The sequence below is a fragment of the Mustela nivalis genome (assembly GCF_964662115.1).
Source record: "Mustela nivalis genome assembly, chromosome: 16".
In the NCBI taxonomy this organism is placed as follows: Eukaryota; Metazoa; Chordata; class Mammalia; order Carnivora; family Mustelidae; genus Mustela; species Mustela nivalis.
In genome coordinates, this window is record NC_139035.1 from 66,123,011 (window position 1) to 66,142,024 (window position 19,014).

The following is a 19,014-nucleotide window of genomic DNA, read 5'->3' on the forward strand; positions in this document are numbered from 1 at the left end:
TTAATGGCTGCTTGACAGTATACGGTCTGATACATAATTTATTTTTTAACCTGGTTTGGGGGGTATTTTTCGCATTCCTTTTACACCACTTTAAGCGAGGCGTTGATGATACGAGGTATGACATCTCGTATATATGTCAGCATTTCCCGAAGGAAAGCTCTGTCTGTGGGAACTGACGATGCTAAGTCTCCACCTGAACAGAAGACATCGATTCAGTTCACCGCCAGTCAGTCCCCAAGTTACAAATACCAATGATTTTATGATTTACAGTTTCGTGCTCTGTCAGGTCCACAAAGAAACATGTATCTGCCTGTTCAGCCTGCCCCTGAGCGGACTGGGGCACAGAACACTTACAGGGACCACAACTCATCGGGAGGGAGAGATAACAGGATCTGGGGATGTGTGCTCTGGAGGGCGTGGCTGCGCTGGGGGCAGACGGGCCGCCGTCGAAAGCAGCATGGATTAGAAGTACGGGAGAGGACAATGTTCCCAGTGATACAGAGCATTTGTTATAAATCTTGGCGACATTGTGTTCTAGAAGGCAAGCTATGGACTGAAGAAAAGATCACCCAGGAAGCCTGAGGGGTTGCACCTCTGGCCCTACTCTCCTGACGGACACTGAGAAGCATTATACGTCACAGTAGGATCCGACAGCGTTTGAGGGCCAGACTGTGGAACGGGGTTGCCTGAGTTTGACTCTTGGCTGTCCCCACTGGAAACGGACCATGATGATCTTGGTCCATTGCTTGCCTTCCCTGCTGCCTGTTTCCCCAGCTGTGTAAAGGGGACTGTGCAGACTCCAGAAGCTTGCTCTGGACATCAAATAACCCCTTGAGTGTGAGGCACCTAGAACTGTGTCCAACTCATGCACAGCTGTGTGTGTTAACCATCATCAGTGTTGAGAGAAGGCGGTTCTCTGGCACCTAGAAGACCATCATCATTCTCATAGCCCCTATAGGAAAGAAGATTGCGGCCGGACATTGACAAGCCCTTCCACTTCCTTTTTTTTTTTTTTTCTCTCTCTCTCTCTCTTTAATTGTGCAATACTTACTTTGAACAGCAGTTTCCATTCCCTGCATACAGACCCCAGCCTGTGGCTGAAGGAACATCTCTTCTTGGAGAGCCGAACCAAGTCTTCATGCTGCTGTGGTCACTGTTGGTCATCTTTGGTGAGTCCGATAATTGAATTAGGACCGAGGTGGCAGCAGATGGAGGTCTCCAGCTTCTGAAAGTCCTGAGGGTTTATCAGAGCCCAGGACCAGTAGGAATGCTCGGGTGTCTGCTTCGAGCTCAGGGAGCAGAGTCTGAGGCACAGGAGTGAGCTCTGGGCAAGTCAGAATGCAGTGCATCCTTGTCCTTAATGGTCAAGGTCAACTACCTCCATTGTCCCTGGGTTATAAGCTCCTGCTTTGGTATCTTAGATAATTCATAGAGTAATATGTTCTCATAAATACAGTTTTAATAATTTCAACATTTACTACTTCTCTGTGAAACTATTTAAACAGTTATCTCCAAGATGGGGTTCAGAGATGCATGGACATCCTTCGCTCAGGCTCCTCTGTTGAACCTTGGGCTACCAGGACAGGGAAAGTGCTATAGGGAAACAAAGTTCCTTTCTCTACATTCAGGAGACCAACCAACATTTGTTAATTAGTAAAAGGATTCTCACATAAAATATAGCCAGAGAAAAGGAATCCGTTTGAGGCGGGTTTGGCTTTCAAAACTGCGTGTGCTGGTCTCAGGCTATCAATAAGCAAGGTTGTGGCAAGACATGCCCTCATGGGTCTTATCAGGACTGCAAAACGTCCATCAGTATTAACTGTCAGGAAACTTCAGAGAGCTAAAGGTTTATTACTTGCAGAGCCTTGAAACTACACAGCACCTCCAGGATCAAACAGCAAGGTCATGGGGAGATAAACACAGGGGTCTGGGGTTCTGGTCTTACTGGGGTGGAGGCTGGGTCCCACAGCTTCATGGTCTCCCTCTCTGCTAGTGAATTAAAACAAATGAGTGGGAACTGAAAGTTTGAGAAGAGAATAAACCAAGTGGCCCACATGGTCAGTTATGGAAATCCACCAAGATCTCAGAGCAGGGGGGAGGGGGGAGGGGGCCCTGCTCTCTGTCTGGTCTGATAGCTTCAGTGTGTTGGGGTCACAGGCTTCTGCGTCAAAGCTTAAGTCATGCACAAAATCGGGCCAAGAAACAACACCAGCTGTCAAGTTTGCACTACGAACACTCGCTGGGTGTTTTCCTGATGAACCCTTGGTAACGTGGGATACGGTGGTGGACACCCGGGTGCGCAGGAGGTTGGTGGGGAGAAAGAAAGGATGAGGAGATGAGAGAATCACTCAACATCTGGCTCCGTCCATGGGCACAGCCCAGGTTCTCCCTTTGGAATCACCTGCCTTGTGACCGTAACGAGAGTGGAGGCCGGCTGGTGCTTGAGGGAGATGGTGTTGTTGGTGATAATGGAGTCGAGGAACAGAACAGGGGGTGATGGGGAGTTGGGGGCCAGTTGAGAAGAGTAATAGAAATGTCTAAATTGTAAGGGCAAACGCTCTGGGCTAACTTCAGATTTTTGATTCCCTCACAGCTCCTCTCAGTGAAGAGGCAGGTGAGTCATCTACGTCTTGTTGTTCCGGGGTCTGGTGTCTCCGTCGCCTGGCTCCCATGAGGTCCTTCAGAGAGGGACAAGTACAGGATGTGGAGATGTCCCAGTGTTGCAGCTCCCCTGGCCCAACCCGCCTCAAGACGGGCCCCCTTGGCTTGGTGAGGACGGCCTGCCTGGCTTGCCCAGGTAGAGTCCACCGCCTGGTCGCCACCCCAGCTATAGGGACTATGGCATCTGGAAGAGGGATTGTAGGCCAGACAGCCGGCCCCTGGGCACCTTGGGGGAGGATGGTTCTCCAGGCCCTGGGAACACATCTCCTCCATGAGGTCGGGCTGAATGTCCTCACAGCTTTGAGAACAGCTGTTCTCTAAGACACACGGCCGAGAGCGTGTGCATGGTGGGAATGGTGGTGGGTCATGGTTGCTCTGGTCCCGGGTGGGGAAGTCAATGCCCTGTGAGAGTCAGAGAGCATCTCTGCAGCATCTTCTGTAAGTGCTGGGCTGCCCTTGCTGTGGGAGAGCTGCTGGGGCCACGCTGCAGGGCAGGCACAATTTCTGCCCCTAACAGGCAGGCAAGGGTCTCCTAGGCCATTGTCCGGTGGCCCTGGCTCCGCGGCATCGCTGAACTCTGCGTGCCGTCATACCTCTGCTACCCTCCTAACGTTGTGTGCCTACAGCTAATCTCACCTTGCTCTTCTTGACTTCAAGCTATGCTCACCAAAGGAAGTATAAAAACAAGACTTTATTCTATATGTAGAGAGCCTGGCCTGAAGCTAGAGTGATGGAGGTTTGTTCCCAAGCCTCACCAACACCAGCCACCAAGGCAAAGTGTTCTTAGGGCTCCGAGACACTGTCTTGGGAGAGCAGACCCTCACCTCACCTTTCATGGCAAGAGAGGAAGGGGACGGGGTGCCAGGGGCCGCTGCAGCAGCTCTGGCCCGGAGCCCGTTCAGGAGCAGGACTCTGTTGCACACACGCTGGGCCATAAAAGGTCCTTAGCAACCGACCACAGGCTCACGTAGTCAGCTGCGGCCCGGGCCCTTGAGCTTGTCCATCATGCACCTTTTCAGTGGCTTCTCTAACCATGACACAGAATGTCTACCCCCTTCCCTGACATTTTCCCAGGGTCTAGATGACGTCTGTACTGGTGGTTTAAAAATCAGCTTGGTTGTAAGTTCCACAGCCGAGTCCACAGGGGATCCAGTCTCGACCAGTAAAGGAGAGCGAAAATCTCAAATAAGCTAATTGTTTCTGCAACCCCGCTTTTCTGCCCTTCCGGTTTCATTTTTGATAGACCAGATGGTTTTCCTTATGTCTAACAGGCAAATCTGGTTCTCCTCCTGGAACAGTCAGTAGCATGTTTTCCAAAAACCATGATTCTAAATTTCACGAGCGTCCTGTGGCATGGTGGTTCCGGTTCTGCCGGGGTATTTTATGAGGCGCTCCCTCCTCTCTGAGGCTGATCTCCGGTTCCCTACTCGACACATTCAACTTCTGGCTGCCATGCTGCCAGGGAACAGGGGCAGAAGGTTTTTGTTCGGGGTACAACTTAGTTCTTCACCTCAAGGTCAAAATCCTCAACTGCAGCCCTGGAAAGTAATGCAAATGTCCCAGACACAGAAGGTGCCCTGCTACCGTAAATGCGCAGTCACAAGGCAGTCGGAGGCTGGCAGTCCCAGGGGAGGATGCTTACTTTCAGCAACGACTCTTTTCACTACGATCAGTCCCCTAAGACCTGAACTATGAACGAAAGCTTCCCCACTAATTACTCATGGACTGGGTGGGGACGTGTTTGGAAACTAGTCAGGTGGGAAGTCCTGAGGTTTGAGGTATGGGGTCTTATTCCAGTAACCAGATACCCAGGCCCCCTAGGCGGTTTCCTCTGACCAGACAAGAAGAAGACGGAGACCATGAACTTAGAGCACAGCGTACTGCCTTCTAAGGCTGGATCAGAGCTGGGGAGGTGGGAAAGCAGCATGTCCCCTGAGGACCGAGGTCCCCCGTGTGACATCGCCAGTAGAGAGGGCTAACCAGGAGGAACTTCGCTCTCATATCCCTGTGACAAATTAGGTTTACTTTGACATTCCTGCCATTGACCGAATGTTTGTGTCCTCACCCCCAGACTCCTGTGTTGAAACCGTAATCCCAGGAGGATGGTAGCTGGGGGTGGGGCCCTTGGGAACTATAAGGTCATGGAGGTGACGTCCTCAGGATGGGATGAGTGCCCTTAGAAAACGAAGCCGGAGAACTAGAAAGTGAAAATACACAAGACGTCGGCCGTCTTCAGCCCGGAAGAGCGGCCTCACCAGAACCTGACTGTGCCCGCACCTCGGTCTGAGACTTTCAGCCTCCAGAACCCTGAGAAATAAATGTCTGTTGTAAATGAGACACCCGGCTTACGGTGTTTTGTTACAGCAGCCCATGCTGACTCAGATACCCCACAGGAAAAAAGAGGACGTGGTGGCCCCACGTAGGTAAAGCGGGGGGGGCGGGGGCGGGTTGGAAGGTCCGTCCTGCCTGAAGGGAAGGAACTGCATTATCCAAGAGCACAGGAAGGGGTCAGGCATCTGGCTTGCAGGAGAAACGGCGAATCCAGCCCCCTCACGCCCTCTTTTGCAGACTGGCTGACCCTCGAGGCTCCCTCCGTTGTCTTCGAAGGAGACAGCATAGATCTGATGTGCCAGAAGAAAAAGGACTGGTGGAAAATCCAGACCGTGGTGTATTACAGGGATGGGAAACAGCTACCGTTCCCAGACAAAGTCTCCAGCGTTTCTATCCCTCGTGCAGCTCCGAGGGACAGTGGCCAGTACTCCTGTTCGGCTACCGCCAGAAAATACTTCTTTCCGAGGTCAAAATCTTCGAGAAGCGTCGGGATTGAAGTACTAGGTAAACGCTTCCCTCCTGCGGGAGCTGGGCTGGATGAGACCAGGGCAGGGCAGGCAGGTCCCTGGAGGGGACACCTGGCCCCACGGCAGATGTGAACCAGAGTCCCGCGGTGAGACCGCAGGTGGGAGCCGGTGAGGCAACCTGTCTGGTCTGAAGGTCATTGTCTGGTCTGAAGGTCACGTTGGCTGGGGTTGCTTTGGAGCAAGAACCACCCGACTTCCTGCTCAGGATGCTTGTGATCCTTCCCTCCAGAGCTGTTTCCACGCCCTGTGCTCACTGTCAGCTCCTACCGGCCCGCCGAGGGGAGCCCCGTGACCCTGACCTGTGAGACCCGGCCTTCTCCACAGAGGTCAAACGTTCAGCTCCAATTTTGCTTCTTCAGAGATGGCAAAGCCCTGGGGTCTGGCTGGAGCAGCTCCCCAGAGCTCCGGGTCCCCGCCATGTGGATGGAGGACTCAGGGTCCTACTGGTGCCAGGCAGAGACAGCAGCTCTCACGGTCAGAAAACAGAGCCTCCAATCTCAGGTTCACGTGCAGAGTAAGTACCCCCGTGGGTCTCAGCGTGGGGAGTCAGGCAGCTTCACTCCTGGACCCTCGTCTTTTGGGTTCTCTTGCAATTCCTGTCCTTGTGGAAAGTGGGATGTGAGCTAGAGAATGGGCGTTTCGTAAAAATAACAAATGGGCAAGCTCCTGTTAAAAAACCGAACCCAGTGGAGTGAAAGTGAAGATGGGATTGACTTTATCAGGCATCCGTGAGTCAGCAGGATCCCAGCTAGCAGGCAGAGAGATGCTCAGGGGAGTTGTAGGAAATGGGAGTGTTTATAGGCACGAGTGGGGGAAGGCGTTCTTAGCAAAATAAAAAAGGATTTCCCCAGGCCAGGACAGCTTTGCGGGATGAGGAAACTGCCCAGTTTTTGTTGTTTTTTTTTTTTCCTTTTTCTTGGTTTTTTATTTTTTGTGTATCACACAGATAACCTCTTTAGTGCAGAACAGGAAATTTCAGACTGACTTTTAGGAGGTCGCGTTCCCAGGATGGGCTGAAACTGATTAAGTCTTGGTGTGCTGTCTATGAGCACCGGTACTGCATTTACAGCTTTTTTCCTTCTGTTATAAACACTCCTTATAACCTTCCTCTTCTTTATTGAAGTGATGTGCACCAGCCATAGCTACCCTTCCTGCCAGGCCGGTGTTTCGGAGTGAGCTGGGACTTCACCCAGCAAGGCACGGGCTCCCCAGGGGCTCTGCACACTCCCCCCCCCCCCCGGCTTGCAACACAAGTTGGTTTGTTAGAAGGCACCACAGTGCTCCAGAGTCGGGGGACACATGAGGCCTCGGAGAAAAGCAGAAAAGCCAGAGGAGGCATTGTAATTCGTGTGGACCCCTTGAAACTGAGGATAATGCAGGAATGGTCACCGATGTTGTTAGTGGGAACAGTGCCTTTCCTGAGGTAGGACTGATGCTACCAGAGACCCCTTTACTCTGTGCAGAAGGCCCCACTCGGCACAGCAACTCCTCCCTGCAGAAATGCTCTCCTGTCCTTGGAGCAGGTGACCCATCGCACATTCGTTAGTGATCCCATGGTATTAGGCAGGATGGGGGGTGGGACGTGCAGTATAAACACCCATATTCTTCAAGAGTCATCACTGTGGGTTCCCTTCCTGTGGGCACTTCGAATGGATTGCATGAGCCCTGCCCTTATTCCCACTTCAAGCGTCAGCGTGAAGAAATTCACGGCCTGGCTCCAGAGTCCTCCCTAGTCCAGCTCCTCACCTGCCATCTTCGTCTGTCTAGGAGTGCCCGTCTCTAATGTAAGCTTAGAGATCTGGGCCCCCAGGGGCCCGGTGATCGAAGGAGGGAGCCTGGTCCTCCTCTGCTCTGTGGCCAAAGGCACGGGAAACATCACGTTCTCCTGGCACAGAGAGGCCACAAGAGCCAGTGTGGGAAGGAAGACCCAGCGTTCCCTGTCAGCGGAGCTGGAGGTCCCGGCTGTGCAGGAGGGCGATGCTGGCCGCTATTACTGCAGAGCTGACAACGGCCATGACCCCGTCCAGAGCCGGCTGCTGAGCGTCCATGTGAGAAGTGAGTTGCACTCTGAGTCAGCCCAGACAGAAACCCCAGACCAAGGCCGCGGTACCAGGAGTCACATGCCAGGGGTCAGCGGCAACCGGAGGCTGGGTCACCCCTGCAAGTTAGACAGCAGCATCCTTCTTTCCGTGCGAGAGAACATGAAGGGGCTGGACCGGCTTAGAAAAAGGCTGATAATGACAAGGGACCGTGTCTTTAGACAATAGCCCTGACTCGATAGCCCCCCCAATACTAAAGACATTGTTAAGAATCTTGGAGACACACAATGACCAAGGGGCCAGGCCCTTCACTGACGTCCTAGTCTGGGGGGTCTGTGTGTCTGCTATGGCCTCACGAATCCTCTCCACCGGCCCCTTGTCTCCCTCAGGTCCAGTGTCCCACCCCGTCCTCACCCTCAGGGAGCTGGGACCCCAGGCCATGGTGGGGGACGTGGTGGAGCTTCACTGTGAGGCCCAGAGCGGCTCTCCCCCAATCCTGTACCAGTTTTACCATGAGAATGTCACCCTGGCGAACATTTCGGTCCCCTCTGGAGGAGGAGCGTCCTTCAACCTCTCTCTGACCGCAGAACATTCTGGAAACTACTCCTGTGAGGCCGATAATGGCCTGGGGGCCCAGCGCAGTGAGGTGGTACCACTCAACGTCACAGGTGGGTTGATGGTCCCTGGATACAGGAGTGTTATGAATAATGGTTCTGCTCCAGTAGTCGGCACTGGTACCATATCGGGCTTTTGGAAGGTAGGCAGAGGTCCAAGTGATGTATTGGAGTAGGTGATCTCAGTGCCTGGCTGCTTCTCTTCTCTCCACAGCAACCTGGAAAGTACACATCATACTCAGATAACGTGTGAAATTATATTAACCATTCCTACAGAGTACTGCACAAGGATTCCAGGATGCAAGACTTGACCCTCTAAACCTGATGTACTGTGTCTTCCTGTAGGGACCGTTGGCTGCAGAAGAGACCATGTCACAGCCAGAGTTCTCGGGACGCTGTGTGGTGGCCTCGGTTTTATAGCTGCTGCTCTGCTCTGTTATTACGGGTCCCACAAGATAGCAGGTTGGTTATTTACCATTTGTTTTGATTCCCTTTCATTGTTGTGAACTTTTCTATTACTGAGACAGATTGGATTTGAAAAAAGGAAGAAAGAAAATCTCCCCAAATCTGATGAATTATTTTACACTTCACGATTTTCTAAGGTTTCATGTGGTGGGCAATGCTGCCATATTACTCATTTTAGAATATGTCATGTTCCCCTGTGTGGAGATTAAAACCGTTAATTCAGTCCTTCATGCTTGCCTTTTAAATAAAAATGTCCAATTGTTAAATTCTTTAATAATTAATTATTTAATAATCTTCAATAGACATATTCAGTTTATATGCAGTGGAGTAAAACATAAGTAACTGGATTTAAAGAAAGGAAAACAATTTAGTACACTTTTCTCCTTTATTTATTGATTTTCTTATGTTATGTCACCATATAGTACATCATTAGCTTTTGATGTAGTGTTCCATGATTCGTTGTTTGCATATAACATACAGTGCTCCGTGCCATATGCGCCCTCCTTAATACCCACCACCGGGCTCACCCGTCCCCCACCGTCACCCCTCTAAAACTCTCAGTTCATTTCTCAGAGTCCACAGTCTCTCATGGTTCGTCTCCCCTCCAACTTCCCCCAATTCACTTTTCCTTTCCTTCTCCTACTGTCCTCTGTGTTATTCCGTATGCTCCACAAGTAAGTGAGACCATATGATAATTGACTCTCTCTGCTTGACTTATTTCACTCAGCAGGATCTCCTCCAGGCCCACACATGTTGATGCAAATGTTGGGTATTTATCCTTTCTGACGGCTGATTAATACTGCATTGAGTATATGGACCACATCTTCCTTATCCATTCATTTGTCGAAGGGCATCTTCAACAACTCTTTCCACAAACTCTTTCCACAGTTTGGTTATTATGGCCATTGCTGCTATGAACACTGGGGTACAGATGGACTTTCTTTTCACTATATCTGTATCTTTGGGATAAATACCCAGTAGTGAAATTGATGGGTTGTAGGGTAGCTCTATTTTTATTTTTTTGAGGAACCTCCCTACGGTTTTCCAAAATGGTTTTACCGACCTGCATTCCTACCAATAGTGTAAGAGGGTTCCCTTTTCTCCACAACTTCTCCAACATTCGCTGTTTCTTCCCCTGTCAATTTTTGCCATTCTAACTGATGTAAGGAGATACCACAATGTGGTTTTGATTTGAATTTCCCTAATGGCTAATGATGAGGAACATTTTTTCATATGTTTGTTAGCCATTTGTATGTCTTCTTTGGAGTAGTGTCTGTTCATGTCTTCTGCCATTTCTTGACTTGATTATTTGTTTTTGGGATGTTGAGTTTGAGAAGTTCTTTATAGGTCTCGGATAGATCTTGGATATTTATCGATTTCTTGTTAGTTACTCATGGCAAGAGCAGTGACTCCTCTTTCAATTCTTGGATGTCTCATATGAGTCACATAGGACATCTTCATGCACATGCTGTGACTGGTGATGGCTGGAGGGTGGGGCCTCGACTGGGACTCTCAGCTAGAACACAGACACAACCTCTCAGTGTGGCCTGGACCCTTCACAGCATGATGCTGCAGGGCAGTCAAACATGTTACATGCTGGCTTCCCTTTCAAAAGCAAGTGTAATAGCGAATCTGCAATGTGTTTTTCCACCTAATTTCAGATGACTTGGTTTCACTGGGTCCCTAATAAACTTGCTGGGATGCAAGGAGAGGGATCACAGCTTCTACCTCCAAATGGAGATCTCAGTGTCAAAGAATTTGCAGCCATATTTTTAAAATTTCCAAACCTCTACACATTCCAGTCCATGCCTCCCCACCCCACCAGACACCCTGAAGCTACAGCCCCTGGGCCGCCCTGTCTGGCCTTAATAAATCCCCCACAGGACCAGCGGTTCCAGAGCTAGCCCTCTTTCCCAGAGCCTCATAGTTCTTCTCTATTCTATCGCCTCTTCAACCCTATAAATAGACTTCCACCAGTATTTTGTCAAATATTTCCAGTTCTCAGAAGAAAGGTCTGTTCAATTTCTTCTTCTGTCCTCATTGGAAGCATCAAAGCACCAGCTTCACTAACCAACACTTCCACGAAGCTGCTGTGTTCTCCTCATGACTATGTCTCTGCTTCATTTGTAGGACCAGGAATTTTGAGGACTCCTCTAAAGTGACATCCCATTCTGACCCCTACTAATATTCTGCTAGCCAAGACATGTTACCTATGACCAATTACTGCCTCTGTTGTGTATGGCAAGCTTACACATATTATCTATAACTCTAGGAAATAATTTTTAAGTGTGTTTTATGGTCCAGGTTTAATAATCTTGTGGAAGTTAAGTGGGCAGCCTTGTTCACACAGCCACGAGAAGGCAGAGCTAAGACTGGGTCCACGCTGGCCTGGGCACAAAGCCTCAACCCTGCCGTAGAGCCTCATGAACCTAACGATCCTCCTCTTGCCTGTTTCCTTGATTTCCCCCAGCTCCCCCTCTTCAGTGAGTGTCATTTACTAATCTCTAAGATACAGGACAAGCATGGGGCACAAAAGAAATGCAAGATAAACTTTTAAACTTGCAAAATGCTTCCTTAGACCTATCAGCTACCACAGGATGAAGGAAATTTTGGAAACTCATCAGATAGTACAAATGTAATTCAGTTTTTTCAAGTCCAACGGAAACTATATTTTTTTAAACAGACCATTCAAGACTCAGGAACTGTGATACTGTTTTTTTTTTTTCTTTCATTATAATTTTTAATTGATAAAAATATGAGGCTATGGAGAGGTTGTTTGTTAACAGAAAATGATTTCTCATTCATCCATACTGATGAATTCTCTCACTTTTCATCTACATACCAATATACTATTGATTCTTTCAAATATAGAAACAATCTACAAAACAAAAAAAATTTATCTTCTCCTTTTCAATTTTTATGTAAATTAAATTTTCATGTCTAATTATATGCTCAAGGACCAAGGACCTCTGGTATCTTATGTGGAGAAGCTTGTCAGGTTCCTGTTTTTGAGGGAAATTTTCTAGTATTTTGCTGCTATGTAGTGTAAATACCTCTTTTAATTAAGTTCCAGTTTTTTTAATTAAAATGCCTCTTTTAATTAAGTTCCAGCATTCTTATTTTATTAAGACAATTTCTCAGAAACTACTATAAATTTTTGCTAATACTTCATTGGTATCTGTGATGATCATCATATATTTCTCTTTTTCAGGTATTAAATCAACTAATTATATTATACCAGAATACCTAATATTGACTGATCTTTGCGTTCTTCATAAAAATCCAATTATAGTGATGCAGTTTTAATATAAATTAGCAATCTTTTGAAGGTCTTTTTTTCCCCCCATTAATAGTAATGTTGACACTTGCCAGATTTGTTGTTATTGTGATCTTTTCTGGGTTTTGTCTCACCGTCACAAAGGAAGCTCAACATTTTCCTTCTTTTTGTGTGTCTTACGTGTTCTGGAGTAGTTTACATGTAATATAATGATCTGTTTTCTCAAGATTTTGTGGGGCTTCCTTGTGGAAGCTGTGCCTGGTGGGTTTGGGGGAGCAGGTCTTTGACAGCTATTGCCGTCTCTGCTCTGGTAACTAATCTTGTGAGAGGTGCTGCTAGTGCTTACTGACACCCAGCCCTCCCGTACCTCTGGGCGCATGGACAGCTGCATTTCTCTGTTTTCTCGAAGTGAGATGTGGCCAGAGGATTGCAGGCAGAAGCCGCTTGCACTGTTTCCTGTCAGAAGCATTTACCAGCGAGGTGCTGATGTCCCGTTGTCCTTCCCATGCGCTGGTGCTCATGCAAACGCATGCAAGGTTAACAGTGTCTCTAGATGGTCTGGTCTCCAGCAGCCTAGGTCCCTGAGGGACTCCGTCCCCGAGTGACAGAACCCCCAGCAGATTTCTGACAGGTCTGCAACACGAGTGGGAAATTTACAAACCTTCGCTGCTCTAAACCCTGCAAACCGAGGTTGGTTTGTTCAGGTAGCAGAGCGCACTCCATCCTGACCGACCACCACCCTCTGCTCACATTTTCTTTATCTTCTGGGGAATTTCCCTAGAACATTGTCTGTTTTATCTAGGGTCACCAATTTGCTTCCTTAGCATTGAGTGAAGTGCTGTCCTAGGGTTCTTCTAGGTTCCCCACGGCTGCACTCGCCCTCTGTGTCTTCTCCTTTCACATTCTCGACTGGCCTAGAAAAAGGAATATCCACCCCTTTTGATTAAAAAATGAAGCTGCTAGAATGATTTATTTGATTTGTCCATTTGCTTTCTAATTCTGAAATTGCTGCTTTTATCTTTGTTAAGTGGCTGCATTCTGTTCTTGTTAGTCTCATTCTTTGGAACAAATGAGACATTTAAAAGATTTGCTTTCCCTTGTCTTATATATTTATATATGTATTTAGTAGCTTAAGACTTAATTCCCTAAAATGTATATGTTACAGATATATCCAGATTTCTTCACAGTTCTATTAAGAATTTCCAGTTACACTAAGATCAGAGAAGATCGTTTTATACCATATTCATTTTTTAGAATATTTTTGAAGTTTCCTTTGGGAGCCAAGATATCACCGAGTCCACTTCAAAAATAATTTACTCAGGAAGGAGGTGTTAGAATCACACACATATACCGATTTCATACTGTTTGAAGATGCCATTCCTCGCCTTATGGTGGAATGACTTTTGGCTTGGTAGAAAATCCTGAGATCTTTCTTCCTTTCCTTGAAGAAAATAAGTTAGTTCTTCCTTCTCTAACACTGTATCCAAAAACTCTGATCAAGCTGGAGAGCTGGCTGTATTACTAGGCAACGTTTTCCGTGATTGCTGAGCCGTCTCTAAACTAGAAGGGCTCCGAGTAGGGTGATGCTGGGTGAGAAGCACAAATGAGCACACCCCCAAATGCAGCAGGACTCTTGAGACCGATTATGTCCCTCGTAGTGGCCTCCGCTCCAGCCATGTGCACTTGTCCCCTGAGCTGTTAGTTGAAGGACCAGGAAAGAGTTCCTTGGCCACTGGTGACACAGCTGACACGTCCACGTTGCTCTGCTGTGTTTCTTGTTCTGCATCTCTCTGTAAAGCTAGGTGGTATGAAGGAGATCCCAATGGGTCTTATGAAGGTCAACATCAAGCCCTACCCCAAGACAACGCTTTAGAGTGGGGGTTGCAGTACCAAAACGTTTAGAAAGTGAGAGGGTTCCACCTGAATAAGGAGGCCAGTAAAGTCATCAGCAGTCAACATATATTTTGCAATAATTGAAAGAGCAATAAAAATTCCAGAAAGAGTGACCTATGCCTGTGAGGTTTGCCATTGGGAGTGGCATGTTACACCAGTAGGATTATCCAGCCAACGGTGCTGGAGAAAATAAGGAGTCCTCAGGATGCAATGCAACCGGATCCCTACTCTGAATCTTATACCCACCAAGACCACATGTGGTTAAGTCGGGGAAAAGTTTCAAGAGATAAAGGCGTCTCCCCTAAAACGAATGTTCCTTCATCTGCTTTTCAGGAGGACGCTCTGCCCCACAGGCACCCAGGTGAGAACTTTCCTATTCAAAATGGGAACTCTAGAGAACATCTCCCTTCATGATTTTCCATTGTGAATCATGCCCTTACTACTAGCACAGGTCACACAGTATCTTTCTGTGACACTCAGCCATGTCTGTGTTCATTACATTTGTGGATCAGGGTGCTATCTCGTGGTGGCCCATGTGATGAGGTGCTATCTTGTGTAGGAGTCAAGATTTCTAAATTAGTTTACTAATTGACATTCTCAAGATTATTTATGGAGTACTTACGATGTATGAGTAAGTTCTTGTCAGACTTTGAAAGGTGTGAAAACATGCATAAAATGGAGTTTATTTCCACAGGGGACATATTGTCTTATGAAGAATATATGATACATACAGTATACAAAGGAGAGAGATAAACTGATGAAAAAGAAGCAGATGAAGTTCTAGGAGACCTTGTGAGAGAAGAGATTAAAGCTGAGGCAATATTGTTCTCTTGTTTATTACTTTTGAAAAAGCTAAAGATGAGGAATCGAACATTTTTGCCAGATCAGAGGGGCCATCCTATAAAAAAGTACTCTGTGATTCTGTGGCCTGTCTCTGGCTGCCCACCTAAAAGACCACACCCTGAGAGGCTAGACTAAGAGCCATCAAATCACATGAGCCAAGTGCCAGTCTGCCAGGCTTCTCCCACATTCTCCCCAGCCTGCCTTCTCTGTGTTCTCGCTCTTGCCCTGGAGACTATCATGTAGTTAGTTTGCTTTTTCTCAGAGACGCTTCCAGTGCAAACCCTCAAGAGTCCACCCATGCCAGCTCACTCCCCGACATAGAGGAGCTGCAGCCAGACTATGTCAATGGTGAGTCTCCCTGACTGGAAGGGGCTCCAGGGCTGCAGCATGGAGGGAAGAGGAAAGCAGGTAAGAAAACATGACGAGGTCTGCACGCCCTGGTACCCTGAGTCCCAATCTCAATCAATAAATGACCCTCAATCAATAAATGACCCTCAGGTTGAGGTTGGGAGGACAGTCACAAAGCAGGAGTCTGGGACAGCACATATAAAGTTTGAACCTCATGTCCATGGATGTCTTTGAACCAATGTCTTTTCCCTGCAGTGGGCCCTATAGATGTGGATGTGGTTTATTCCCAGGTCTGGAGCATTCAGCCACCAGTAGACTCAGGTGAGAAACTACAAAATGGTTCTTGTTAGATGCGTCTTCCCAGTAAGGGGCACCATGTGCACAAGTGAGGCTTGCTCACATCATTTGACCTTCATATGCAATCTGTGAATCCAAGAAGGAGCAAGAGGTATTTGCAGGCACGTTCTCAGGGAGGAGCTGAATTACAAAACAAAACAAAACAAACAAACAAACAAAAAAAACAAAAAAACAGATGGTCAGTTGAGAACCGACAATTAGCGAGAATCTGGGATACAAGGCAAAGGAATAAAACAAGTCAGGAAAGAATGAGAATATCTGAAGTATGGTATGTGAAGTCCAGTCTGAAGACGCCATAGAAGGGGTCACTGAACACATCAGCCTAATCTGGAGACTTGCGCTTTGATGTGTAGTCTTCCAAGAGTTGAGTCAGTAGTTCTTTAGAACTGCAGAGTCATGTCCTTCAAGCTACTGCTCCACTGCCCTTAAAGCTGCAACCTTCAGCCGTGTCCTTTGCTCTGTACTCCTGGCTGCTTCTGTTGAAGCCAGAGGCTGCTGGCAGCCTGGCAGGTGTCCCAGGAAAGGGTCAGCCAGCTGTACTCCTCTGAACCACAGGCCCTTGGCCAGCCTTGCTTACAGTTGTACCACAGCAGCCTACAGAGAGCCCATGACCCTGTCATTCTCCTTCCCTGCCTGGGACCAACCCAGCAAACCTGAAAAGGCACAGTCTTGCCCACTGCATGCTTATCCTGCAGGCCCTCCCGGGGCTGATGTGTTGCCAAGGGCAGGAGGGGGATTGGTTTCTATTCTGCCCACCTGAGATGAAGGGAGAAGGAAGCAGGCCCCACACCCTCAAGTGGGAGTGTGATTCAGGCCTCCCATCCTTCATCTCTGTGTCCCATTTCCCTCTGTGTAGCGCATGAACACCTGTGGTTTTATCTGAAGGACATAAAGAGAGAACAGGAGAATGAGCTCTGACAGAATATTGTCAATGATCTACAGAAATTGTATCAAAGAGAGGAAAGGTTTTGTTTAACAAGGGTTGGCAGAAGGCTTAGAGCTTGGGTGGTCTTCAAAGGACTGCAGAGTGGACAATATTAAGGCATGGGTTTTACAGAAGAACAAGAGAAGCTGGAAACCACACAATAAGCATTGCCATCCTGTACCCTGGAGCACTGTCTGAGAATGAAGTCTTAGTAATGTTTTTTTTTTCTCCACAGCAAACACCAGAAGGATGGTTCTGGAGAACAAGGTGAGCCGGCCTTCTGGAGAGTTCCTTCCCCATCTAGTCCCCCACCGGCCAGAGTCCTTTTCTTCCTTCACCTGCGCATCTCTTCTAGGACTCTCATGTCATCTACTCTGATGTGAAGGAGACATAACACTCGGAGACACTGGGGGGCAGAACCCCAACAAAGATGGAACAGCACTAAGGGCTGAAAAAAAGTTTATAAAAGTGCCAAACTTCATGACGTCTCACAGACAGAATGTGCGGCAAGTGCTGAGAAGGCCAGCTGGGTCATCGTTTTGGTTCTCATCACGTTCTCTCCCAATGTCCTCTTCCATTTAGTCAATATTTACCGAACCGCTCCTGAGTCCCAGAAGCTGTGTGGGATGATTATCTTTGTTACGTTCTCTCTTTTTAAAATTTTTAATTTAAATTCAATTTAGTTAACATATAGAGCCTTACTAGTTTCAGAAGTATAGGGATTCATCAGCTGCATAGAACACCCGGCGCTCATTACATCAAGTGGCCTCCCTAATGCCCATCCCCCAGTCACTCCCTCCCCCCGCCACCCTTCCTTCCAGCAGCCCTCCATTTGTTCCTAGAGTTAAGAGTCTCTATGGTTTGTCTCCCTGACTGTTTTTATCTTATTTTATTTTTCCTTCCCTTCCCCATGTTCATCTATTTTGTTTCTTAAATTCCACGTATGAGTGAAATCATACGGTATTTGCTTCAAAGTTCGAAGAGTTGAGGAAGAACAAGGAGCACAAGAGACAAGCCTTCATCTACATCTGCTCTGAGGTGATGTGAACAGAATCTACTTCTGGGGCTTCTCTTCATCTTCCAAGCTGGGAATTCATTGCCTTTTGTCTCCACAGGCAGACATCTCAAGTTTTCAATAAATCCTCTCTTGCTCTTGTGAGAACTTTAGGGTTGAGTTTGTGTGAAGGAACAGCAGCTTGAGCTGGCTTGCCATATTTGTCCATTTTTGAATGCTTGTTTTGTACATTGACTCACATTGATTTAAAAGTAACAACTGTATTTATGTCTTCTTGAAATGCTGAATATTTTACATCCATTGGTACAATCATGCAAGGAGTAAGATCATAACCTCTGGGAACCCCTGTCTAGGGTGGGGTCCCAATCCCATCCCCCACTAATTGTGTAGTCTTCAACAAACTACTTAACCTCCTGTGCCTCAGTTTCTTCACCTTTAAATGGGGGAAAACCATTTGTTAAATATTCGTAATTCACATAGAACAATGTCTGGCATTAAGTAGCACCAAATAAGTTTTCATTAAATAAAATATGCATAATTATCACTTAACCTCAAACTTAGTACAAAAATGTTTAAAAAGTTGGGTAACGAGAATCTCAAACAAAGTGACTATCAAATGCAAATGCAACTATCAGATTTTTAACGCTTTGATTAATATCTTCTATAATCCACTCCCTTGCTAAAGATAGGTCCCCAATGGGAAGGACAGAGGTGACTGGGGCTTGGGTTTGGTCGTTAATCTACAGAGAGATAATCTGGAATATTTTAGAAACTATGCACAACAAATTTGATGTTTATCAGAAAAAAATAATTTAAAATGGTTATAATTCTGATGGCTAAGTAGCCAGTGGCTCCTCTCATCCATAGAGGCGGACCGTCTAAGAGCTGCCACGGAACGCTCCTCCTGTCCACACACTTCACATGCACGAGTATGACCCCACTACTCTGCAGTCTGAGGGCTACCACCTGGACGTGACTGAAGTCACAAAACCCAGGGGTTTTAATCTATAAAATACTGTATCTTCACGGTAGAAAATTTAGAAATACAGACAGTGAAAGAGACTATTAACTCACTCATACTTTCATCACTCTGATAATTGTTATTATTTCAGTAGCCATCAGCCAGAGTAGTATTTTCCATGAATGTGCTCTCGTGCTCATAAATATGTGATTTTAAAGGAATAATAACTGTAACCTGTTTTTATTTCTTAAAAAATTTTGATGTTTTCATGCCTTTAAATGTTCAAAGATCTTTGTAGTTTGCTTGGTATGTTTGGATACATAGTAACTTGTTTTGTAAATTACTTATTGGGGGACCATTATCATATTGACAATTACTCACCATGATGAGCAGTGTTGGAGTGAATATCTTTGCTTCTGAGTCAATATTTTGGGTAGTATTACAGTTTGGAGAGATTAAACGTATTATTTTATTCAGAGTCAGACAATAACTTTGGCAGGATTTCTCCCGAGGCACCTGGGTAGTTGTGGGGAATCCCTCAGTTTACGTTACTGGCACAACTCCGAGGTGAAGGAGAGAGCAACAGTTTCCATTGCTCCTGCCTTCTGCGTGAGCAAACAGACCAAACCCTGGAGGGGATCTCTTGCTTCCTGGCTTTCTTTTCATACAAAACATCGTGGAGAGCAGCTTCCAGCTCCTGCCTCCTGTGACTCTTGCAGGAATCCCCTGGGCCAGCCGCTGGGAGTCTCTTCTCCAAA

At 47.0% G+C, this 19,014-nt stretch overlaps 1 protein-coding gene across 7 annotated transcripts; it reads left to right on the forward strand.

Moving 5' to 3' along the window:
• The first annotated feature begins 442 nt into the window (after positions 1–442).
• On the forward strand, positions 443–18,728 carry FCRL2 (Fc receptor like 2). Of its 7 annotated transcripts, none has more exons than XR_014304036.1 (12): positions 443–1,169; positions 2,594–2,614; positions 5,230–5,496; positions 5,749–6,033; positions 7,287–7,574; positions 7,948–8,226; positions 8,518–8,634; positions 14,141–14,168; positions 14,913–15,058; positions 15,254–15,319; positions 16,516–16,547; positions 16,636–18,728. XR_014304036.1 is itself a non-coding variant. In XM_082703169.1 (12 exons), the coding sequence occupies exons 1-12, from the start codon at positions 1,139–1,141 to the stop codon at positions 16,672–16,674; spliced, it is 1,554 nt and encodes a 517-aa protein (XP_082559295.1). In that variant the 5' UTR covers positions 443–1,138; the 3' UTR covers positions 16,675–18,728. The 7 variants fall into 7 exon arrangements, 6 of the variants coding, with proteins under 6 accessions (XP_082559295.1, XP_082559297.1, XP_082559296.1 ...); XM_082703169.1 differs by having other exon boundaries at positions 14,898–14,998; XM_082703171.1 differs by having other exon boundaries at positions 14,913–14,998.
• Positions 18,729–19,014: the final 286 nt, after the last annotated feature.

What these genes read in the sequence shown, in the direction of transcription:
- FCRL2 (XM_082703170.1), top strand. Translation starts at nt 4,993, where the DNA reads ATGAGACACCCGGCTTACGGTGTTTTGTTACAGCAGCCCATGCTGACT. An exon ending in GCTGAGCGTCCATGTGAGAA is followed by an intron (nt 7,575 to 7,947) that starts GTGAGTTGCACT and finishes TGTCTCCCTCAG; the next exon opens with GTCCAGTGTCCCACCCCGTC. An exon ending in TCAGCCACCAGTAGACTCAG is followed by an intron (nt 15,320 to 16,515) that starts GTGAGAAACTAC and finishes TTTTCTCCACAG; the next exon opens with CAAACACCAGAAGGATGGTT.